The sequence below is a fragment of the Biomphalaria glabrata genome, chromosome 2, assembly GCF_947242115.1.
Source record: "Biomphalaria glabrata chromosome 2, xgBioGlab47.1, whole genome shotgun sequence".
In the NCBI taxonomy this organism is placed as follows: Eukaryota; Metazoa; Mollusca; class Gastropoda; family Planorbidae; genus Biomphalaria; species Biomphalaria glabrata.
The window spans coordinates 45,518,808-45,544,303 of NC_074712.1; the positions used below are offsets into that span (position 1 = coordinate 45,518,808).

At 32.3% G+C, this 25,496-nt stretch overlaps 1 protein-coding gene across 1 annotated transcript; it reads right to left on the bottom strand.

Moving 5' to 3' along the window:
* Window positions 1–2,569: 2,569 nt before the first annotated feature.
* On the bottom strand, window positions 2,570–25,397 carry LOC106075035 (Golgi-specific brefeldin A-resistance guanine nucleotide exchange factor 1-like). The gene is made up of 39 exons (XM_056020846.1): window positions 25,193–25,397; window positions 22,473–22,537; window positions 21,366–21,473; window positions 21,196–21,265; window positions 20,966–21,097; window positions 20,726–20,844; window positions 19,592–19,700; window positions 19,397–19,509; window positions 18,951–19,226; window positions 18,634–18,816; window positions 18,295–18,466; window positions 17,375–17,598; window positions 17,157–17,255; window positions 15,762–15,956; window positions 15,414–15,591; window positions 15,194–15,324; window positions 14,892–15,094; window positions 14,200–14,323; window positions 13,937–14,062; window positions 13,728–13,810; window positions 13,522–13,585; window positions 12,943–13,115; window positions 12,515–12,614; window positions 12,206–12,382; window positions 11,786–11,853; window positions 11,446–11,638; window positions 11,211–11,326; window positions 10,828–11,047; window positions 10,446–10,617; window positions 8,616–8,803; window positions 8,290–8,503; window positions 8,018–8,189; window positions 7,271–7,506; window positions 6,900–7,030; window positions 6,701–6,802; window positions 6,488–6,601; window positions 5,985–6,153; window positions 5,663–5,851; window positions 2,570–5,022 (listed from the first exon to the last, which is right to left on the bottom strand). Exons 3-39 carry the CDS (start codon window positions 21,471–21,473, stop codon window positions 4,913–4,915), a joined length of 5,553 nt encoding a protein of 1,850 aa, XP_055876821.1. The 5' UTR covers window positions 22,473–22,537; window positions 25,193–25,397; the 3' UTR covers window positions 2,570–4,912.
* Between the last annotated feature and the right edge of the window lie 99 nt (window positions 25,398–25,496).

Below are 25,496 nucleotides of genomic sequence, written 5' to 3' on the forward strand. Positions count from 1 at the left end.
AGCTCTTGGAACTCTAGGCCAGCAAAAGTGAACAAGATCTCTCTCACCGGCCTGAATGAGAACAATGTACACTGTTTTGTCTGGCGGGTGGGTCAGACTCGTGGCAGGAGGCCGCGTACACTAAGACCCCTGCCATTTTCCTTTTTTCTATACCAGGCTAACCGCGCGGGACACGCCATTTATGTAACGGCCCCTTGAGGAACAGCGCCTGGATTGTGACAAGGTTGTGGGATCTTTTTTACAACTCCGCGCAGTGCAATGAGGATGCTCTCGCACCCCCTTAGGCACTCCCACGGGAGTCTTGTTTTGCTACCCTTTAGCCTAATCGTTTCCTCCTACGATCGTTTCCACCCGGGCGCCACTATGAGGCAGGGTAGCATGCCCGGGCACTTTGTCCAAATTGTGATTCAATTGATAGTTTGTTGTTTCTTAGTTTCTCCTAGACCTCCCCTCACTACAAACATGAAATCTTCTTATGACCTTTTGTTAACACAAAGGTAGGCTTAGTTCTATAGGCCTATCATTTTCTATACAATTGCTACTATAGGCCTATTTTATAATGGGTCAGTAGGAACATTTATAATAAAAATAAAAAAAAAAACACGAAAACTGCTCTCATAATGTGATCTCATTCTCACGTCCGTCGTGTTAAGATTGATCAAAACATGCCTTTAGATCTGCATTGCTTACCAAATAAAGAACCTTTAGGGACCGCTTACAAGTTTGTAAACACAAATGCGCTTTTTATATTTTTGCTTACAGTTCTCAGTAAATTGGCTGTCTGATACTGGTAGCCTATATTTTTTAAAGGCAGAGACATCCCTGAAATACCTTGTTCAAAATATGGATAATGACTAATGTAAACGTCTATCAAAGAAGCCGCTAAGTCAACTGGCTATTGTGGTGGCTATTTTTATAGCTCCTTTATTGATTATCAACATCATCTCTCCACATGTTCGATCCTTGTCGCTAGTAACAGCTTGCGAGTCTTAATGGTTCTCACTATTATGAAGGCAGGAGACTATTACTGAGATTCTAAAACATTACGATCAAGAAAGTGTGAAAATTAAATAAAAAAGAAATTATACAAAAACTAAAAAAATAAATGAGGCCCAAGAGGAAGAACTCGACATTTACAACCATATATTTCAATAATGTAGAACTTATTTTAGGCTTAATTGATTCATGTTTTGTTAAGTACAAAAAATAATTGTGTAAAGTTTCAACTAACGTGTACACAATTCCATATATTTAGCCATATTTTTTCTTAATCCTGAAGGATTAATTTCCATTTTTGGTATCAAGCAATATAATTAATTACCAGTACCGGTAATTAATTGACTGACTAGTTAATTTTTTTGGGTGATTCAAGTGCAATAAATAATTTTGTAAACTTTCAACTTGATCTGAGAATGGCTGTGTGAGAAATAATGTGTTCAAAATGTGTACCAGACAGGCAGAGACAAGAGTGAGTTGAGATTTAAGCTTTATAAAAAGAACTGCCTTCCCACAATTAAAAAAAATAATTAATTTAAAGCAATGGTTTGCTTTAACAACTGTCCATTCAGATCTCTCGGAGGACTCGTGAGCTTTTCGTCTCCAAGCCATGAGTTCTTGTAGTTCCCTACTTGTATAGAATCATATTATGATCGACATTCGTGGTCTGCCTTCCAACGGTAATGTCATCAATCCCAGAATGAGTGCAGTGTTTCACATGACTACCCAAACCCAGTTGCGACCTGCATATTTTTCCACATCTAGTGGCACACAAGGCAATTGTCCGACGGCGGTCTATTAAAGTTGTCCGTCTTCTGCGCCTTTCTTCAATAAGGGCTTTCTTTGGAAGAAAGATCAATTACGAATTAAGAAAAGTTGCATTGAACAAAAAAAAAACAACAAAAAAACAACGATTGGGAAATAAAGAGCGAAACTAGAAAGGCGATCATTGGACTGGTGAAGATCTCATGATGACAAACAGGGTTACACCTATTAAGAAAGATCGCTGCTTAATTAACTCTAAATAAAAGTATTTCTAAATCTCTTGGTTGAAACTCAAGTTACCGTTTCATTAGTACTTGTAAAGATCCACACATATAGTGCTATGACCTTTTCGTCTCCATGCCCTGAGTTCTTGTAGCTCCCTACTTTTATAGAATCAAAACATTCGCGGTCTGCCTTTCCAGTGTTTGCCAGTACCGGTACACTACTTTAGCCCCAAATGTTCTCTTGACATTTATTTTTCAACGTGACCTTCCCAACGTAATGTTCTTTTTCATTTCTGTCAACAGAGATGGATCGTCATTTAATTGATATCACCTGGTTAGCGTGTCTTCCATTCAGTGTCATTTTTCTAAGGATTTTCCATATCTTAAGTATTTAGCATATCCATACTAATGACAAGTTCATTTTTTAAAACTAATATATCTTCCACTCCACAATCTAAATAAATATAACAATGGCATCGTGAAATCAACCTGGCGTCTAATGCATGCACATGGGCATTACCCTCCCCACCACCTTTCTTGTACAAACACATTAAGGTGCATTGATATAGGCAAGAAAGCAGGTATTGAGCTATAACTGATCTTTAATCCAACTGAAACATGCATCAACACTGCAGTACATTGTTGACACCAGATTAAATATAAATACAAAGTATCACTTGAGCATCTGTCTTAAGAGCCCAATAGAGTACAAACATGATATTCACTTGGAACAACACAATAGAAAACAATATATGTGGCTCACACATCCACACTTTTGTCAAACACATATCTCCAAGAATTTGTTTCAATGTATGAATTTGAAAAAATGTGGATGTAGTTTAAATTTGGAACCTAACCAAATGAAAGTAAAGCAGCCAAGAGAACTAAAGCTTTTCTGAAAAGTATGTTACAGAACAATGATTGTCATTCTTGGTCTCTTGAACTAATGGATAAATAGTTCAGTATGTGAGGTGTACACCCAGTTAAATGTAATGCTCTGAACAGACTAGAAGTTGTAGCAAAAGTAAAACAAAAAAAAAAAAAAAAGGACCAGAGCACTTAAGGTCACAACATTCAAAAAATTGGCATATCTACAGTAACACACTCTACTATCATAGAACATGAGTTGAATTTTGGTCAAAACAATAGTGAACAAAACAATTGCATATTTCTGTTGTCACATTCTATCCAGCAATACAAAATAACAATAGAAAATAGTGGCTCAAATGAATTAGTTGACAAACTATTTATAACAAGGCATATCTGAAATGTTACCAAGAAACTTGTATTTCTTGTCAACTAAAAGTGATTATAGGTTGATAAACCTTTGCTCATTTAGCAAACAGGCGATATAATACTCTTTATTATCACTTTGAAATCATTACACACTTGTTAATTAAATTGTATTTTATTTCACTAGTAGTGAGAACATATGTTGCTCATTTCAAATTAGTGAAACAAAGAAAAAAAAGAAATAAATAGATGCTCACATTGCCACAACAGAAACAAATTTAACAAATCATAACTTTACCCAAAGCCCAAATGTACAAGCAATCTAGTTCTTTGAAAAACCCTTCTAAAAAAAAAAATGATGCTAAGTTATACTATTGTACATGTCTGCTTATTTCATTGTATCACAGTTCTGAGACCTTCATTGAAGAATGTCTGTTATATAAATGAACATTATGTACATACTACCTGAACATCATAATAAACAAAGCGGCTTTATAATAAACCTACAGAGTTTGTTTCTTCCAATAAATCTAATACATAATCTGTCTAAGACAAGCCATACTAATAGTGTACTGACTTCTGAATAAACATTTCACAGATAAAACTGATACATAATCTTTCTAAGACAAGCCTTACTGATTATGCAAACACAGTGATCATAGTAAGGTTGCCACTTTATGAAATGGTTTACTTGCATAAGCATTGACAAATTGAATGTAGCACAGCTATAAAAAACAAACAACAAAGGACTGTCAATGTACTAGGTAGTAGTATTAGCACTAAAAAAAATAAAAATAAGGATCACCCAAAAAATCATCCACATAAAAGATGTAACTAAAGTTTATAGACATTCTGAACTCCAAGATCAACAGACAAAGAAATATTATTTAACGATGTAGTAGACAAACCCCTCACAAAAAGATTGAAAACTGTTTAAAATTTCCATTAGATTCTGAATGAGTTCTAGTAATGTGAATAGTAAGAGATGGCAATAAAAACAATGTGCAAAGTGACCGCTGCTGTGTATGAAGGATTGGCCTCTAGTCACACATGAAGTTGCAAAGGGAAAACATTCTCTCTCTGGATGTAAAATGCCACAGAAAAGTTTTAGGTATTGTTCTAGATGAATAGTGTACACACACACATACAAGGGAAACACTCTGCAACAACAAAATAATAACTTGAAATGTTAAGTATGAACATTTTGATTAATTTGATTCATAATGAGAGCTCCCATGAATCCTAGTTTTGTACACATTACATTCTTTACATTTCTAATAAATGTCACATTTTTTTTCATGATATATCAAATAATTAAAAATTTATTTTTAGAAGGGTTTAGCAAAACATTTATTACTCATTAAATAATACCAGTATACAAATATATAAACAAGTTAACATGCATTCAAGAGTTTATCCCAATAAGACTATTGTTGAAATAATCCAGGATAACCTTCTCTTTGCTGCACAACTCAAGCTTTCATTAATCCAAGTCTAAATGTGTCTGAGCAACAAAATGGAATTACATTATTGATTCTAGTATTGACAGGAATGCCAAACAATTCTTCAAATGTGTATATTTATGTGTTTAAATATATCTATGTATATACTGCATAAATATGAATAAGATCTGTTTATAAGCCAATGCTTAACTATTTAAACAATGCCTTGCTTTGGTTATTTCTTCTATGCATTTAATCTGTAGGTCCAGTTGTTGATGGAATGTGTGGTAAAGGAGGATGGAGAATGTAGGAAGATGTTGCTGTAGGAGCTGGTTGATTCATCAACGGGCTGCTTGGACGATCTGAAAAATAAAAACATTTAACAATTTTGAGTTATTCAGCAGAGAAATCTTTTATAACATGAGGTGGAAGATATACAATTTGGTTTCTGTATCATGTGGCAAGCACATCGACCAAGTCTTTTTTTCACACACTAATATGGATGCCAGGCAGCCAATGGTGGATTCAGAGATATCCCTTATTCCATGATTCAAACACAAGACTTGAAACAGGCTGACTTCCAAATTTAAACAGAATCCATCAATAAAATTGTTCAAGTTTTCATAACATACACAAAAGATTGTACATGAAGACCAAAATTTCAATGATATTTGTGGCATTACATAAATACAAAACATCTGAGATTTTATTTCTATCCAAACATGTTTTAGTCAAGTATTTTTAATATGTTCAGCTGTAAATCAGTTCAAATGACTAATAATAGAGTTTCCTTTTATTTTGTATAAAGTTCAGGATTGAATTATATGTTTATAAATTATGCCTTTTACATTTTAAACTTATTAAAGAAACTTACTTTATAGATAGATAAATCAGGCATACATGTAAACATAAATGATATTACTTTCCAATAAAAAGTTCAAATATTGAAATTGTTTAGATCAACTATGGAAGCAAGTTTGTAATCTAATTTAAACTACCTACCATCAACAGGTATTGTAATTCCCTCTAAAGGTATTGTTACATAGTCTGTAGCTTGTACTGTTGGGTTACTGTCTGTTGAAGCAGCGGGAGGATAGACGGTAGGTAGATGCTCTTGAACTGGAAGTGCTGGAGTTGAATGCTGAGATTCTGTCTGAGTCTCATTCCTTTCCATCTTACCTGGCTTTGGTTCTTTTTAAGAGAATACATTTATTTCTTAATAATTCTGAAGCAGAACTAACTACTGCATTAATATGATAACATTAACATGCATATACACAATACAGTCGAAACAAACAGCCTAAGACAGCAATAGTAATCTAACCTGGTTCAAATGGTTTAAAGACTTCATTATGAAGTTTGGGCAAAAATGTATCTATTTTATCCCAAGTCAGCTGCCATAATTGAGACTCCGTGCCATCAGCTGTCTGAAATATCCCTGCAGTGTCCATCACTAGCAGCATATTTTTTAAACTCTCAGGAATTGCCTCTGACTGGAGAGAGATATACAAAACAATTATTATTATTTAAAGCATTCATACATTTGATAAAATGGGAGATGTGGATTAGCCAATAATTCAAATGTAACCGAACTAAAACCAAATGATGGATTGAATTCCAGCCCTAAGACCTTTTTTAAAGTTGCTACGATGAAATAAAGAAATGTACATTTGAGATTTTTGTGATAGTATTAAAAGGCCTCCTTCCTGTAAGAAGACTAGAAAGTGGTAGTGATACATTTGGTAGAAGAGATGTGACACTAGAGCTTAATTTTACATAGATACTAAGGTTAAATGCAAAATTATTATAAAAAAAAAAAAGACTTACTAATAAGTCACTACGGTCAGCACTCATATATTTCTCCATAAAGTCTAATATGGTCAACCATAGAGCTGTAAATGTTGCTAAGGACAACAAAGGACTCAAATGTTGTAGGAACACCTGGGAAAAAAGAAAAGGAATATTTTTTTTTACACTGAAAATGAAATAAATCTTCTTTTTTTGGTTTAAGAAGAAATTTAAGACGGAACAGATAAAAACCTTGCAAAGAAGCGTGGAAGCCCTCATTCGTGTCTCTTCCATGCCACTAGGATCAGCTAAGTTGATATTTTCAAGCAGTTTGTTTAACAAAGGAAATAAAACCTAGAAAGATAAAAGTTAGGTGAATTTAAAATCTAATATATTGGGTGTTTTTTTAAAGCAATGTTGCTAAGAATAGAATATTTCGTGTAAATCAGACCTTATTAAAACAGGACTCCCATTCTATGGCACTCAGCGTCTGTAGATCATGGACTAGAAGAGCTCTCTGTAAATAGGTTAATGCTTGACTTCTTACTTGACGTCTAGCATCACAACACAACCTGGCAATGCCTAATTTGATGAGAAAACTAGTTTTCACTATCATACAACTAACAAATTCATGTTGTCAAAAACATCTTATAGTGAAACTTTCTCCAAACTGTAGTTCTGTGTTTATATTAATACTGATGAATGTCTGAAGTTTGCTGGCTATAATGTAATATATTAGATCTAAATAAATAGTATTTTATTTTTACCAATTAACTTTTTTGGGGGGTTTAAACTACAGATAAGAAAGCAACAAATAGTTACCCTGTAATAAAGGACACCAACACTTTCCCCACAAAGTAGGGGCTTTGGCGTCCACAATGACTCCTTGACTGTTCACTCTGACCATTCCACTGTTACTGCTGCTGCTATTGATGGCAGGATGTGCCCCTCCTTCATCCATCTGCTGCTGTTCCTGTGCCCAAGCACTGAAGATAGAAGCTGCTCGAGTGTGTAGAGTATGCATTAAGTCCAGAAGTTGTATAGACAGCAACTGTAGGCTGAAAACATTTTGATTAGGTTACAAAATCAAACCAGCACAAATGGTTATCAACACAAGTAAATTGTCACTTAGAGAACATTTTCCTTTTGCAGTTCTTTAAATGATTCCATTTAAAACTTAAAAGATTATGGGACAAATGAAGCTGAGATTGCAATGAATAACTATTTATTGGGGCGTTACGATCAGAAACCAAAATCTTTTTCCTTAACTCTTACTAAAAAAAACAAGCACCAAAATAAAACTGGCTGGATTGAATAAAAGTAAAGTTCCCTTTAAGACAATGTGGTCTATAGGATTGAAGGAATGCCTCAAAATCCTGACTTAAGTCCTCATAGCCCACAAGATTCTACCATAAGACTCTTTGATCAATGGCCAACATTCCAATCACACAGCTATCACCACAGACCATGACTTACAAACTAAGCAAAATAATCTTGTTAAAAAACAACCCAGCATGACAGAAAAAAAAAAATCACTTTTGTTATTTCCTAATGCTAGGTTGTGCTTACCTGCTTTGAGTGGCTTCTCCATCTGGGTCCTCATCTGATGGTAGACCATCATGCAATTGTTCTGGGGTTGACAAAGATTTGCCAATTTTGGATGTAACTTTTTTTACTTTCCTCCTGGCTTGTTTGTTGTCTCTCATAGTATTATTTCGAGGAGGAGGTGTACGAGTCTTTCCTAGGATAACAAAAGACGTATGTAACTTTTCAAACTATCACATTATATTAATTATCTTACTGAACCCATTAATGTTATTTAACTTTTGTCATACACATACCTCCATTTACTCCAGCTTCAACAAATGTCCGTATACAGTGGACACAGCTTTCAAAGTTATGGGGAGTTACATGTGCAGCATCCCGAACTAGGAAGGTGAGGGTCTCGGCAGACTTAAGGAGTGACTTACTATCTGGATATAGAAGATTTTCATTCAGGTCAATACTGTACTGGTTAACAGGCATCCTAGGACTATGGACATCTTCTCTGTTTACCTTGTTAGAAGATAAATTTCACACAGATAATTTACAATTTTCATTAACACAATTGACTAAATTTAGTTTGTTTGAAAACTTTTGAGAGTAATGTCAAATGACAATGACATACCATCATCCAGCTGCCATTATCTGGTACAGGTCTCAACTCCAAGCCCAAAGGATGGTTAAGACTTGAAGGGTGTTTCTGGTTTCCATGGCGACTCTGACCTTCATACAATTCACTGTCTGATGTATAGCCCCTGTCACTGGCTTCAGATATGCCACTTAAACTTTGAACTTCACTGTCACTCTGAGCACCTGAAATGATGTAATGTTGATTTGAACCAACAAATCTATAAAAAACAACAACTATGGAATTACACCTGAAATAAAATAGACAAATTGATAGAATATATACTCAGAAAAATTTTACAATTTTAGAATGAGATAAAAAAAAAAATATAAAGTGTTCAATTGACTTTTGTAGAATACATTCCAAGCCCGCCCGCAAAAGTCAAATTTTCGCAAAGTGGAGAGGATCTAATTTCATATGTATACACTATGAACAGCATCGCAGAACATACCCTAAACTTTAAACCCATAAATAATTTCCGCAAAGTTTGATGTTGATGTATTTATTTTTTCCCACATACTGTACATATACATTGGGCAGTCACAGGAAAACCTGTAGTGTAAAATAAAAGTAGCAGAGCCGAGGGTCACAGGAAAACCTGTGGTGTAAAAAAAGAACCAATAGTATTTTTTTTTTACATAAATATATTTTGAAAACCCCTGGTAAAGACATCTGCAAACGTTGGATCCAGCGAAAGTCAAGGGACCTCTGTAATAGACATTAGCAGGTTCTGTGATATTACAAACTTTGCACTCCTTATTTTTATGCTAAAAGACACTGTTTTATAAATGTCACTTGCTTTTTGGAAATTAAATAGAGTTAGATGTGAACTAGACAAGTTGTGTCCCAGAAATTGAGCTAGTCATTGCTCAATCACAGACTGTATCACATTTAAATAATAGTTCAGAGCTGTAGTTATGAATGTTTTACAATGATTTAACTTAGATTTGATTTTGAACTATGAAACTAATCTATAATATATATGCAAGGGCTCTCATTCGTCGACTTACCTATCTATCACTAATTTTCCCACTAGTCGTGGACAACAAACAACTAGAACAACTAATCCATTTTCATGATTGAAACCGCAGAGGTAGAATTTAACAATTTTTTATTCACAATTGTTTTTTTATGTTTATGTTTAAGCTGTCATATTAAAAAGTAAAAGATTAAAGTTCCATTTTTAAGCACTATTTAAACTCTTTTTGTGCCTAAATTTCAATAGCACTCCTTGGCATGAAACTTGCTTTTGTAGACACTGTATAAAACAATCAATTTGATATTTCTATTTTTGTTAAGAGAACACTATATGCCAAAATAAATGTTGTGTTGGGAATGGGAAGGGGGAATTCCAATGGAGCCTTCAGAAAATGCATTTTCCCCTATAAGCCTGAAACCAATGGTCCAACAAATGTTTGTTATATCTAATACCTGAATGTTTGTTATATCTAATACCTGAATGTTTGTTATATCTAATACCATACATTGCTTTGCCTGCTGATTTAAGGGTGAAAAAAAACTGAGATTGTACATAGTGGATAAGTAAAAATGATACTAGAATTCATGGGACCAATGCACATGTGCGAATCAGGGGTGTGTGTTATAAAGCGGCTCAAACCAAAACAAGTCAAAAATTTATGTCAGAGAAATTATGATGCACAAGGAGGAAAAAATAATAATTTAGCTTCCAGCGAGAGAAAGTCTACTACACTTCCTAAAAACAAATGTAACTTCCTCAGAATAAGTCTCATTATTTCATGATCTGCACAGCCTTCAACTATTTTATGCTCTACTTTTTATATGTATATGAATTTTAAGAGAATTAACCTGCATCATTGATGACTTCTGTAAGATCCACATCAGCACATACTTGCATGACTGGTGGTAAGTTTGCCCCAGCACCAGCTACTTCTAACAATGTGAACAATGTATACCAATCTCGACTTGTGTGAATATTTGCTGCATTTGTTTTCAATAAGTCTTGCAATCCATAGGAGATCTTACAAAAACAAAAACACAGCAATACATTTGTTACTAAGAGAGTGGAAGTCATTTAAAGCAAGAATTTCATAACAACTAACCATTCATCATTTAAAACTAACAAGAGCATTTCAATTTTTCATGAATGGTTAAGTTTGAGATTTGATAAAACTGACTCTATATTATGCATTAGAAACACTAATTATGTACTATGCATACATATTCTTACCTGTCGGCACAAACTTTGTATAACATTGGGTTTCATCATAAGCAAAATTCTGAGAGAAGTCAAAACTTGGGATGCTATTTCTTCTCTGCGCAATAACCTAATAGATATTCTTAACAGACCCACCACAGCCCTCTCTACAAGGAATGAATGAGAGTTACTATTTACGATGACGTTATAGAAATGATCTCTCACTGCTTGCCAAACAGGAACAATGCGATCTCTAAAGAAAAAAAAGCATGAAACATCACTAAATCATTTGAAAAATATTTTTCAAGAAAATATAATAACTGAGATCTACAAAAAAACACACAAAAAAATTAAAAAAAAGAATAAATCTATGTTGAATTAAAAAGGTGATCAGATACAAATATACATGTTCCAACCTGTTTTGTAAAACAACTCTGACGAGAATTTCAAGGAAGAAAACACAAGCGTCTTCATCGTAAAGACCATTCATACTTCCTTGGTCTTCTGTTCCTTGTCGGATGGAAACTAGTGACTGAAAAGAAGCATTTCAAAAATTTTTGGGAATGAGCTTTTTTTTTTAAAAAAAAAATTAGAGCTTTTTATTTCGAAATCCTACTTTAATTGTTAAACTATTTTGTCCAATGTTCTTACTTTGACCAGTTCCTGGAGAGAATCTTCTCTCAAAAATTTACTGTCTATGATGAGTTGATCTAGTTGGCAATCTTTGATACAAGCAGCAGCAGTTTTGCTGGCTTCCAAGTCTTCAACACTAGGACTTTTAGTACTAGCAGATTCAGAGAGTGTAAAGTAGGACACAAAACTACTGAGTACTCCGGTATCTGACCTGCACATACAAATAACTTCATACATGAAATAAAAAACATAAAACAAATGTATACATATCATACATTAATAAATATTTAATTAAACAAAAAAATCCAGAAAAATGAAAAAAAAAAAAAAATATTGCAAACTTTCTTCCTAAGCCTACCTTGTCATGGCTGTAGATTCTTCTCTAATAATTGATATTTTCCCTGATGTATCCACAAAGTCTTCCACCTTAAATAGAATAAATTATAGAACATAGAAAACTGTCTGAAATATGATTCCGCAATATTTGAAATTGAATTACAGGCATTATTTAGTTGAAAATAGACTTGAAAGTAATTAAGGATATTTTAGCATTACCCGGGGGTATTTAAATAAATTTTGAATTTCACTTTTTAAACAAATAGTTTCATCTGTAAATGAGAGACAGAGGTGTAATAACTCATATCATCTCCACAATTAGGGTAAAAAAATTTCAGTGAGAACTTTCAACAAATTTGCCATGAAACAAAATTGACTTTAGAATTCAGACCAAATGTTAAAGAAAAAAACAAAAAAAAAAAAACTATAGCAAATGGCCTACCTCCACCATAGTTTTAGGTAATAACTTAGCTCTAAACAGCTGCAGCATGCAATCTAATATATTTTTCCAGCCCTCTCGTAGAATGTCTCCATGTCGATGTGCCAAACCAAAAACAGTTCGTGCTGCTAGCTGAGCTTTGAAATTATTACCAAATGACACTGGTATGGTATCAGGGCTCTAGTGAATATAAAGTAAAAACACAAGATTAGGCAATAGGCTTAGACATATTTCCTTTAAAAAGGGAACATTTTTTTTTTAAATGCATATGTAAATATTTGAAAAAGCATTTTCAAAAGAAAAATAAAGTACCTCCACAGCACTAAGTAGTGTTGTAAATTTGCAGAGAGAGATAACCAAGTTGTCAAAAACATCACTCATACCAAAATGAGCTGAAATCATGGCACATTTCCTGCAAAGAAAAAAAAGCTTTTTTGATCTAAAATATAATAAACATCTGTTACTTTATTGTTAAGTGTTAAAACATAAAACAAGCACATGAGAGATTTTTTTTCTAAAAACATCAGATGAAGTTGATTTTCCAAATTAATTATTTTCAACAAGTTTCAATTTATAGCAAATAGACTGTCTTAGATCTATATACAATTATGATGAACCAATAATAAATCAAACAAAAAAAATTAAAATATTAATTTAAAAATCACATAGTAGAACATCAATTAGGATAAATCATTTTGTATTATAATGTTTACAAACATTTTTAAGTAAAGGCGTAATACCTGAAACCAGAGGTAGCTTTCTGTACAATAGCCTCATCTGAGCTCTTGTCAAACACAAATGACAGAGCAGCTACTGTTGGGCCCCAGATAAGTGTGAAGAGTTCATGATCAAATGCACCAGTAGGGGCATGGAAAAATACACTCTCTTTGGAAGAGCCTCTGTGCAATAGAAGCTGAAGAGAAAAAGTTCTTAAAAACTTTACATTTTGACAAAGAAAGTGATAATTACAATCCACAGTTCTAAAGGACTAAAAAAATTAGTACTTCAGAGAAAATCAACATACCCATGCCTTAGATAGATTGGCTTATTTCTTTAAAATTTCTTAATATACAATATAATAAATTTATGATAAACATATCACAAGATCACAGGGCTCCTATATGCCTTCCTGTACCAGGATAAAGAAGAGACAGACAGAGAAATAATGGGAAAATAACATAAAAGAATAGATGGGCCTGCCATTGAAAGAAATTCTATCCATGGTATAAGACAGGCAGGAATGACGGTCAACAGATCTTATGTAGTGCCAAAAAGACTAAGGGATCATATAATAAAAAAATGTCTATAGTGTAACTTACTTTCCAAAGATAGTTTTCCTTAACAAGGCCACTGTGTTCAGCAGGCATGACTATTTCTTCATTCCTAGCCACAAGAATAAGTCAGTATTAATAATATTTTTCTAGTCACTAACAATTCTGCATTCAGTTCTATAACACAAAAGGAATTCTATGTTCAGTTCTATAATACAAAAGTAATATAAACTAAAATATAAAACTATGCTGACCTTATTGCTTGGAAAATGTCATGAAGCATATCTTGATCAAAATCTTTACCACCATTTACTTTTGTTAGGTTTCTTTTGAAATCCTAAGATAGGAAATATCAAATAAAATATTACCATTAAATAGTGGATGAGTTCATAAAAAATGTTATACAAAAAAGCGAATAAAAGTAAATCTTTAACACAAATTTGGATAAAACTATTTCTCTTACCTCACTTGTCATTGGCACATTCTGTTTCTTAGCATTGTGGTTGTGTTGGTCAACATTTAACATGATCACAGCATAGGTCAAGGTGAAGGCTGCATCCACATTATGAAATGGCTCACCATTACTTTTCTAAAAATAATCAACAAATCAAGGGGATGACAAATAATAGGAATAAAAAGTATGTAATTTAAAATAATTGATGAGAAATAAATGTAAAAAAATAAAGATTAAATTTTTAGACAAAACTAGTAAGTTTGTTTCTTTACATGCCAATGCTCAGCAAAGTGTTCCATCAACCAGGCAATAACTGGTGCCTCTCCTGGCATACGAAAAGATTCAAGGTACATGCGAAGTGCTTCATCAACACGAGTGTCTTCAAAGTTGAATGATCTAAAAGGAGCAAGAACACCAGTAAACATTTACCAACTATGATCAGGGTTCAGTGATTCATTTAAAAAATGGTTACAATTGAAATCTCTAAAGGAAAAATAAAGTGCCTTCTGCCAAATTTAAGATCCAGTAATTCCATTCCTTCTGGAGGTTGGTTTATTGGATGATGTGCTGGCTAAATGTTTTATTAACTGTTGGCGAGAGCAACAGGTCAACCAACAATACATTATGAGACCCAAACGAAAATTGAAATGCTCATCTGACTTAAACACATCAAATTTTAACACTTTAAAGGCCATGTTAAGCAATAAAAAAAATAGTGTGGCTACACCAGTCGGCCTAAAGAATTACATCAAAAGAGATAAACTTGCCTAATAAATTGCTCATCCTATCAAATACAAACAATACTACTCTAAAAACACAACTAGACTATTAAACAACCCAAAATCATCATGTCCAAAGAAATGATACCCCCAGGCTCCTCAGTCAAATTAAGCCTACAAAAAAGAGCCTATATTTTAGAATAAAAAAGTTGGCTAGAATAAGAAGAATCCTAGTCAATACGCACTGTACAAAGGCTTCCAACACTTGTTTGTTTTTCTTGTCGCTAATGTATTCTCCAATTTGTTTCTTGTCAAGTCTGTGATTCTCTCTAAAAAATGCCACCACCTCTGTTGGATTTAAAGGTTTTGATAATAAACCTTGCTCTTGTAGGTACTGCAAGCCTTTAGATGGTTTAATGTTAAACTGTTCAGTGCCCATCTGATAAATCTGTAATAATTTAAACGAACAAAAACTTTTCAATTTGATTCAGAACAAGTAAAAAACAAAATAAAATAAAATACAAAGTTTAAAAAGTTAGAACATAACCTTCTTTTTATGCTTGAGTTCCATAAGTTCTGCATGTGTTGGAATCTTGCTGGATACTTTAGCCATTCTGTTAGGTTTTATAAATGGACCTTTCTTGGTATCCTTCCCCTTGATGGCTTTATTAGAAGTATCTGGAATAAAATAAAAAGAATCAAATGGGGACCTTAAAATAAGATTAACACTAAATAATGCTTAATATAAGATCTCAATATCAACAGACCATTTTGTTCAATTTTGTCACAGTTTAACTTTCCACTACCATTGCCATCAGCACTGGTGGCCACTGATTTAGCAAGTGTACGAGTTTGACAATGTTGTTCAATGGAGTCAATCACAGTTAGCAAAGCATCCAATGACAATAGATGAATTGTAAACAAACCAGATACTGGGAATGCATTCTAAAAGAAAAAAATTAAACTCTTTTAACAGTTAAATTATGCTGCATAGAGCTTTCAAATATTATAGTGTAACAAATTATTTTACATAAAATGAAAATAGATTAAGGAAATGCAAATTTTTCCTAAAATACATGTTTTTGTTTGCTATTTTATAAGTACTTGTACTGTACCTTAGATAAAAGTTTGGTCATGTCATCAAACAAGTTGGAACAGTACAGATCACAATCATAGTTTAAGTATAATTCAGTGACAAGCCCAGGTATTCTCCACATCTGAACAAGTAAGTCCAGTGCTATTTCTCTATGGTCATAGGTTATCTTTAAGCTGTCTGATATAATCAACTCACTCACTCTGATTAAATAATTCTGTAAATGGAAATTTATTTCTTTTATTAAAGCATAAGTTTAGGGAAAATGTTAAACTTAAACCCAAACTTTATAGACTGTGTAATTCTTCAACCCAAATTAAAAAAAAACAAAACCTTTGAAAAATAATGACACAAATATTAAAGTTTAACCTATCAAGGGGGCTGAGTTGTGTTTGTTGAGCGCCAAAAAGAAACTTCTCAGATACCCTTCCCCACATGTTCACTAGAGATTGAACCACACACCAATGAGAACACTATAATCATAAAAGGTGTACCATTTTGTAGTCATAATACCAAATAAATTATATTAATTGGCTTAGCAAATTGCTAAATTTATAATGGTTGTAAACTTACATGTAAATACATTTACCATGACATAGTAGTGGGGAAAAAATGCTTTTGAATTTGAAAAAATGTCAAATTAAAGAAAAATTCAATAAAAACAAAGTTCATATCAAAATTTATTTTTTTGTAAAACAACATTTAAATCAGTATTCCATTCAATGGGTTAGTTAATAAATGTAAAAAATATTTTAAAATGAGTCATAGATACTTTTCCATTGTGACCTTAGATGCAATTTTTTTTTACCAATGTGCAAATCTATGAATGAAGCTTGAGTTATTAATGAAGAAGTATGTGACCTTTTTAAAAAACTTACTCCCCAGAATTTTTTCATTTAGAAGTGGTGTATTTTTATGAAAAATCTGCTTGCATAGTTAATTTTAAAAATTAAATGGTTCACTTTTGGAAAAGAAAAAAGTAGCTGTTGCTTCAGAACTTTGAAAGGTCTAAAATATCATGATATCCGATTTTAATTTTCTTTTCTAGTTTATGAGATCTAAATGGGCAGATGGACGGACATAACACACAAAACTAATAGTGGCTAATTCCACTTTCTGGGGTCACTAAAAAACTGGAAGAGGTCAAGTTTTACTAATAAATTTTAGACAGTAGGCAAAGACTGACATAAAGATGTAGACTAAATTTAAGATTTGTTAATAGGAACTGAACTAACAGAAACAAAAAAAGGCCAACTAAATCATGATAGGTAGCTGATATTTATTGTCTTAGGATGTTACTAAGACCATTACCAACAATGTCAGAGCTACCCGCCAACAGAGCAGAAATATTCATGCTTAGAATAATTGAGTCTTTATTAATGACAAAATAAAGCCATGAAATTATTTCAATATTTACCTCTAGTTGGAATTTCAAGTGTGATCTCATAGATTCAAACAAGAGGAAGCTCAGTCGCAATGAGGCAGCAAATAGTGTTAATCTTTCTGACTGTAAGAGCTTAAAGAAGAACCAACATTTTATCAAAGAGCAAACAATTTTTTTTTTGTTCAAACACTAATCTACATATAATATACATTGTTTGGCCAAATTAGTAATTTCATTTCATACAATCTCACCATAGACAGATTGCGACTCAGCTCATCCTTAACCAAGTACAACAGGGAATTGTAACAGCTAATATGATCAGCTGCTGTTTCCAGGGCAACAATGAGAAGGCTCAAACCCATGTGTATCATGACATCTGTGTTATGGCGATCCAGTGGATTGGTGAGAGATACAAGAAACCTGAATAGCTCACGGACACAAGGTAGACCATATGGAATTAGAGACACTGGACCAACTGTGAAAATATTGTACATTTTGGTGAAGCTTAACCAATATTAAAACTTACACAGCAATGGGAAAGATAGAATAGTTATGTTTTAGCATTTATATTACACTAGATACAAGTCACACAAATATTATAATTTATCAAGCAATGGAAAAGATAGAATATTTATATTACATTAGACATAAGTAATGCCCGGAAAAAGGGGGGGGGGGGGGGGGGATTTTAACAGATTTTAGGATATTAGGAGAAATAGAACTTTATATATAGGTGGAAGAGAGCAATGCATGTAAATGTCATGGTCATATTTTGTTTTCTGTTTCATTCAAGGTAATATAAAGTTTTATTCTACTTCAAAATATTGTAACTTAAACTAGTATAGATTAAATGACACTAATTAAGATAATTTTTCTAATCTTAGTAGAGTTTTACAATGTAAATTTCAAATATGATTCTAGTAATTACACAGACATGAATCATTATCATTTTAAATGTGTAATTTTATGTTTTATTTATAAAACATAACAAATTTCACCTTTTAAAATATACTTGTGTGGACAAAATCCTTAAATCAAAGTATTTAATACCATGTAAAGCAATTTGATAAAATGAAACAAGTTGAAGAGAGCAACAGATGATGTAGTTAGCTTTTACGAAATACAAATTTTTCTTTGACTCAATGATTTCTTCATACATGACTGTCATTACCTTCAACAACTTGTTGTTGTTGGTTCTGGAGAAACCGAACTCCTTTGGGGTTCACAAATTCACTTTCTTGAGTAGAAGTTGTATCAGCTGAATGAACTGATTCATTATCATCACAAGCTTCATTCTCTATGATCTGTTCTTCTAGATACAAGTCAGTCTCACTTTGAGCTTTCTGTTCAACACAATGAATGTAGCAAATTTTTTAGGGGAAACAAAAAAGTCAAATCTAAATTTTTTTTAAAGTTTAACTAATATATTGAACAATCAAAATTGGAACCCTAAATATTTGTGTAAGTGCCATGGTGTAACAAACTCCTTCTCTCTTCTTTTTTCACTTACTCTTAGTAATGATGGATCAACACACAGGGCTGTAGAACTGGGTGATTGCTGACCTACAAATGTGTAGGGTTCACTAATGTGTTCTTTTTGATCATTGTTTCGTAAGGCTTCAGCAGCAGTCTCTTCATTAACAATTACTGATACTGAGCTTTCCATTGATGCTTCATCTTTGGCTGTAGCTACCTATTAGATAATATGGTACTGGAATCTCTTATCTTGTCATAGAAATGTTTGTTAAATGACCAAATTTTATACAACTGATAAAAGCTAAAACACTATTAGTCTAAAACAGAATAAAAGAACCATCAATACTGTACCTCAAATGTTTTGGTGATGTCTATAACTCTATCTTCAGGACCACAGCCAGGTGTAGTAGCAAGACATTCTGTTACTATGTGTTCAACTTCTCCTTGAGATTCATTATTAGATGATTTGAATTCAATGACTTCTGAAGTTTCTGTTATGGTTGGTTGTGAATGCACTGTCTCCTGTGTGGGTTGGGTTGAGCCATGAGTACGCTTTGTTTTTGCTTTTGGGGATTTTTTTCTTTTCCCCATTCGGGCAGGGTCAACACCACCAGTTCTCATCTTCAACTGAAATAATTGAATGATTTATAAAATGCACTATTGATCTTTGATCCTTTTTTATTTTCCACAAATGATATCTAATATACTGTAATATTTGAAGAGATTTAAAACCCTAGGTCACTTGAAGTCTCAAAACTAGCCTACCTAGAATGATACAAATTAAAAGGATAACCAACTTTTTTATTTATGTTTGTAATCCACTTTGGATCTTCTTTAAAACATGGCAGTCTTGTGAAGAGTAGGTGTACCATATCTCTGAGCGTGTTTTCAGCAGATTTCCTCAACAACTCTGGAAAGATACATGCATTTTAATAAGTCTTTTAAAAAATCTACACCTTTATCAACATGGCGACAATGAAAATGTTACTTACCACTGAGTTTCATTTCAAAGCAAATTCTAAAACAAGATTGCATTATTTCACACACAGACTCATTTGTAAGCAGCACACCAGCTTTACAAAGAAGCAAGGTCCGCAATACCTGCAACAAAAAATGAGTGCAGATACAAATTGATTCAATGAAAGCCTCACAAGACAACATTAAACTAAAGACAAATATTGATTACCCTATTCACATAAAAATCTTGCCATAACACTGAAGATGACTATATATATATATATATATATATATTTCTAAGATTTGCCTAAACAAAATGATTTTTTTTTAAAAATCAGTGATGGGAACAAATTTTGTAAACCCACTTTTTTAACCAGCGTATCGTGGCAACCCAAAGTAAAGAGTTGCTGAATTCTTTGTAAAAATAATTATATTGAATATAATTACGTTGAATGTTTTACTGCACACATACACACAAAATGCATACAAGGAACTACTGTTTGTACACTTAGATGGTAGAACTTTGACAGACTTTTTTTCTGCACTTGGCATCTAGCTTTATATCTGTTCCAGGCAGTCTAACATTTAATGATATATTAATGCTTTTTAAAACTGGTATTGTTACAACTTCTCTACCAAACAGCTATAAGGAAAACATGCTCAACTTCTAACAATTCTTAATGAGTATGAGCTTAACTTCTGTTAGTTTCTCTAGTTATTAAACTGAATAAATGAAAAAGAACTCTTTCACTCAAAATGCTGAAACAAACACTATGAGAATCTCTGCTTAATTCTTAAGCAGCAGCAATAATAAATTTAGAGTGAGAAAAAAAAATTAAGGCTTACTTTGACCTGCATGACACACATTTATGCTGGGATATAATATATGTGCAAATGATATCAGCCTTTTTGGGGAGGGGGGGGGGGGGCGAAATTTATTGCGGACAAAAATCTGATTTTTTTTTTGCTAGAAATGAGTCTAATGAAATATCAGGATTTCCTTATATATTAGGAAAATTCCCATCACTGTTAAATTCATAGAGTAATTACACAATCATCTCTATGAAATAAACAAAAAAAAAATATTAAAGATTACTTTAGAAGCAATCTTAATTTGTTTATTTCAACATTATACAAGACAAAATAAACAGGAGCTTTAAAACTCATACATAAAGTATCTTCATGAGAATGACTTCATCTGATGAGGGATCGGTTCCAACAAATCTTGCATGAGTGACAGCATCAGCTATATTTTCTATTGCAGGAGCAGCCATCTCACATGAGGGATCTGAGAATTTAATTTTGCAAAGAGCAAATATAATAATTATCTACCCTAATCAGACTAGCATAAACTAAAATTTCTTGCCTTTAAAAACAAATATAAACTTCCTAAACAAGAAAGTATTCACCAATCAATCCATATGTTAAAAACTTATTGACTGAAGTGAGTGCCAATCCAGTGATAGGTCCTGTGGTATCCTCTGATCGTATAACTTCAAGAAATGGGCTTAAAAAAGCATTTGGCTCAATGTCATTTAATTCTGTTGAAAAATATTTTCTAGAATTAATATTTAAACTAAGCATAGAAAAAAATCTTTCAAAGTTTGCTCCTATTTGAACATAAATTGTACTATCTTACCAGTAATATTGTTAAGAAGCTCTTTAAGTTGAAAAAAGGAGCTTTGCAAACAGTCTCCTTCATCTTCTTGCTACAAAATGAGACAAAAATATTTTTATGATGTTTATGATTAAAAAAAAATAATTACATAACTAATATTATTTAGGAGTATTTCAAAATGCCACACTTACATGTCGCACATGTCGACCATGAGTACTATAGCGAGATGTTCTTCTCATAGCTGTTATGAGTAATGAAATCTCACCTTGTACAATGTAGATACCGTTGGTAAGAGCCATCTAGGAAAAGAAGAGAAGTGATATTTATTGCTGATATATGCATAAAACAAACCATATCTAAATCCACAAGATGTGTACACCATAAGGTCTACTGACTTCATTTCAATTACAATTTAAAATTTTTATTAGGATTTTTTTTTTTACTAATTCATAAGTGCAAAATATTTTGCACAATATCAGAAAAGTTAAAATGGCACTCATGTCAAAATCATGATATTTAATAATGATAAATGCACTTGTAAAGAAATCTAAGTAGGTGGAAGGCAAGAACACTGTAATGACTTTTATCCAAATCTAGATTGAAAAATACAAGCTTTTATTTTTTTTTTAAAGTGCTTAAGTCTAAAAATGCAAATGTATGTCAAGAAATAATGCATTCTTCATAATCAAGAAAAAAACAACAACAAAAGTTCAACAGAAAACTGGTTAGATTCTTGTTTTTAAATGCTTATATGACATAGAGATTCTGCACTTACTTACTAGAGATCTTATGACCTACTTATGAATGAAATGTTAGTTCAATACACAAATGATGGTGTAAAAAAAAAAAAGTTCCCCTTTCAGACCTTGTGGTCTATAGAGTCATCTGTTTCTGTGGCCTACTGTTAACGTGGGTGTCATGTGGCCAGCACAACGACCAACCGCCTTTACTTTTCCCCAACTATTGTCGGGTACCCATTAGAGCTGGGTGGACTCAGAGGCGCCCGAAGATCCCAAAATTAAAAATCCCAGTCTTCACCAGGATTCGAACCTCAGACCCCGGTACAGAAGCCAAGCGCTTTACCGCTCAGCCACTGCACCTCCAAATGATGGTGTGATTATAGTTTAATTTAATATGGTGTAGACACAATAATACTCACAAGATACATAATTTCCAGTGCTTATATATCAATATATATGTTATACCTAATAAACAGTAAAAATACTAAACAAAAAAACAACAACAACAAACAAAACAATATTAGTTTAAAACCTCCTGGAGAAAATGCTAACACTTACCTTTAAGATTACAATTAAGACAAGTCTTTCAATATTTTTAGATATTATTGCTGTGCCATTTTATCCTGTAATATAATTCATTGTCATGTAAATATTAACTCATATTATATACTAGTCCTATGCGTAAGCTTGTGAAAATATTTGAAATATAATGCATCAAAAAATTTTCTCTATATATAGATATATAAAGGGTGGCCTAAAGTAGGTTTACGTAAACTATTTATTAGAAAATTTAACACTAGGTCACTAGAACAGCGCATAATTTGTTATACATGTTAACATACTGTACAAGAAAAAGCTGTTTATAATGTTAGTAAGATTTATACTCTGAAAAATGTTTTATATTGGTAATACTAAGAAAGTAACTACATATACACAAACATATATCTATATATATATTATATATAAGGCATACTTTATCTAATTTTATAAGCATTGCGGGATTTCGAAATTAGGTTTTCAGAGACAACAGCATTGCATTAAACGGCCCTGCTGATGGTGTTAGGGTGATAAAAATAACTGTCCCTGACAATTTCTCCCAAACCAAGATAGAATTAAAAGGTTAACAAAAACACTAGTAAATGAAGTAATATATTAGATTTTAGGTTTTAATTAACTCCCCTGATATATTTAGCATTCTTAGTAGAGACATGAAACACACAATATGAAATGTACAAAATATGGGAATTTCATAATAATTGTTCATTTATTATTACACCTAGATATATTTAGTTTTTAGTCTGTGTAACTGGTTTGTGTGTACCATGGATAAGATCTATAGGGTAAAAGCAATATTAGTTTTAGTTGTTTTTTTTTGTTACTCTTAATACTGTACATTTTTCTGTTTGGAAAGACATGCTCCAAGTCGGTTCTCATTCTGTAATTCTAGTTCTCTTTGTATAATTTCTGTATCTTGTGTTTTTTTTTTTTTTTTTTTTATTGTTCTATATAATATGCAATCATGTGCAAATACTCTGAATTTAGTTGTGTTATACATCTAAATTTCCTAAAGCCATGTTGGTATGGAGTACGGACATTATGTCTAATTGGTTTATGGTGGTGCTACGGCTTTTATGTTCTAGGATTTTACATGTGATTGTGGTTATTGATATTGGTGTGTAGTCTTCTAGGTCAGATTTTTCTACTTTCTTAAATAGGTGAGTGACATTAGCTATTTCCAGTCCCTCTGTACTGAGATGCCTGAAAAAGTATTTTGAACTTTGGTGGTGCTTAGTTCTTTGAGTAATCTAGCTGGAATATTATCAGGTCCAGAAGCTTTATTCGGTTTTATGATGGCTAATAGTTTTTGGATCCCTCTTTCTTGTACATCTTATATCTCCTATGTTTTTGACTTGGTTTAAATTAAGTAATATATCTTTGTCTGCTGGGAATGAGAATGATGATGCAAAGTATTTAGTTTCTAAGTTTAGTTTCAAAATCATTATGTGTAAAATTTATCTTCTCCTTTAAATGGTGCTATTCCTCAAATTCCTTTTTCTCAGATTTAATATATGACCATACTCCTTTCCTTATTATGTATTAACTCTGCAGCTGTCTGCTTACTTTTTGGGTTAGGTACAGTGTTAAATTTTAATACACTATAGATACTTTTTTTAAAACTCTTTCTAGAACTGCCTTAGTTTCTTTAACAAAAAAATATAACTAGGTTTTCCTTCTGTTTGCAAAGTTTCTTTAATTTAATATTTAATTAATATTAAATGTAATATTTTTTAAGAGTATTTAGTTGGAATTTGATTTTTCTATAATTCTTAATATATTGCCTTTAATAACATTCCAGAGGTCATTTGTGCATTAAAAATACATTTTATTTACATTACAAGATTAAAACTATAGCCTATAATAGGATTAAAACTATATATATATAGACTAGTCTCAATATCATTATTGCGAAGAATAGATTTAATCTAGAATCTAGACATTCTAGAATTTCAAGATCTTGATATAAAAACAAATTCACATTAATATCCCATTATAATTATAAAATACATCATTTCTCATCTAATAAAGCATAGGGTAGGGACATAAATTATGAATCAATTCAAGATACACAGATACTACTCTAGACTTATTCAAGTACCGATACTAATCTAGAATTTATATCATCTTCTAGATCTAGTTATATAAATAAATATTAGTAGTAAATCTAGATCTAATCTATACATGAATTAAGATACATTGATACTAGAGACTTATTCAACTACCAATATTTATCTAGCATTTATTTTATATCATCTACTAGATCTAGCTCATCTAGTTGTATTAGTATTAGTTATTAAATCTAGACTAATTAGATTAAGACTAGTCACTAGATGTAGCACGCTGGTCTATTCTTTTTTCTATTCACTAGAGTAGTAGAGTAGGTAAGGCCAGTCATGGTCTGTACAACTACATTATACATACTAACATAGTGACCATACATCGGTTATAATACTAGTTATAGTGTGAATAGTCTTCAATAGACTGGCATAGCCTATAATTTAATAATAATTTAATTATAGATCTAAGAAATAAAGATAGAGTTCATTAAGTTCATAAGAATAAGATGATATATAAGTCATAATCATGATAATGAATAAATAAATGATTGAATCATTGAATGATTGATAAGTAAGTAAGTAGACTAGATGAGTAGATCAAGTTTGATCAACAATCAAGTTGAGGACTGAAGCCTGAAGGTGTCATATTCTCATAAACATTACCAGTATGTATGGTATGTTTAAAACTTCAATAGATCTAGATACACCCTTAATCTAGTCCAATAGACTCCAGTGCTGGGTTAGTCTTTTGATTTAGTTCAAGATCTACATCTTATAGATATCTAGATTCTATCTAGACTAGTAATAATATGACGTGGTAATCAATGCGCGTAAGATGTCGCTGGCACGACAGCAAGGGACATAACTATGAAAATTGGTGGTGTTGGTCTCATAGTCTGTGGTTGGTCTATTACTAGTCTATTAGCCATACTTTTACAATAGTTTTACAGTTCTAAGTAATGAGAAG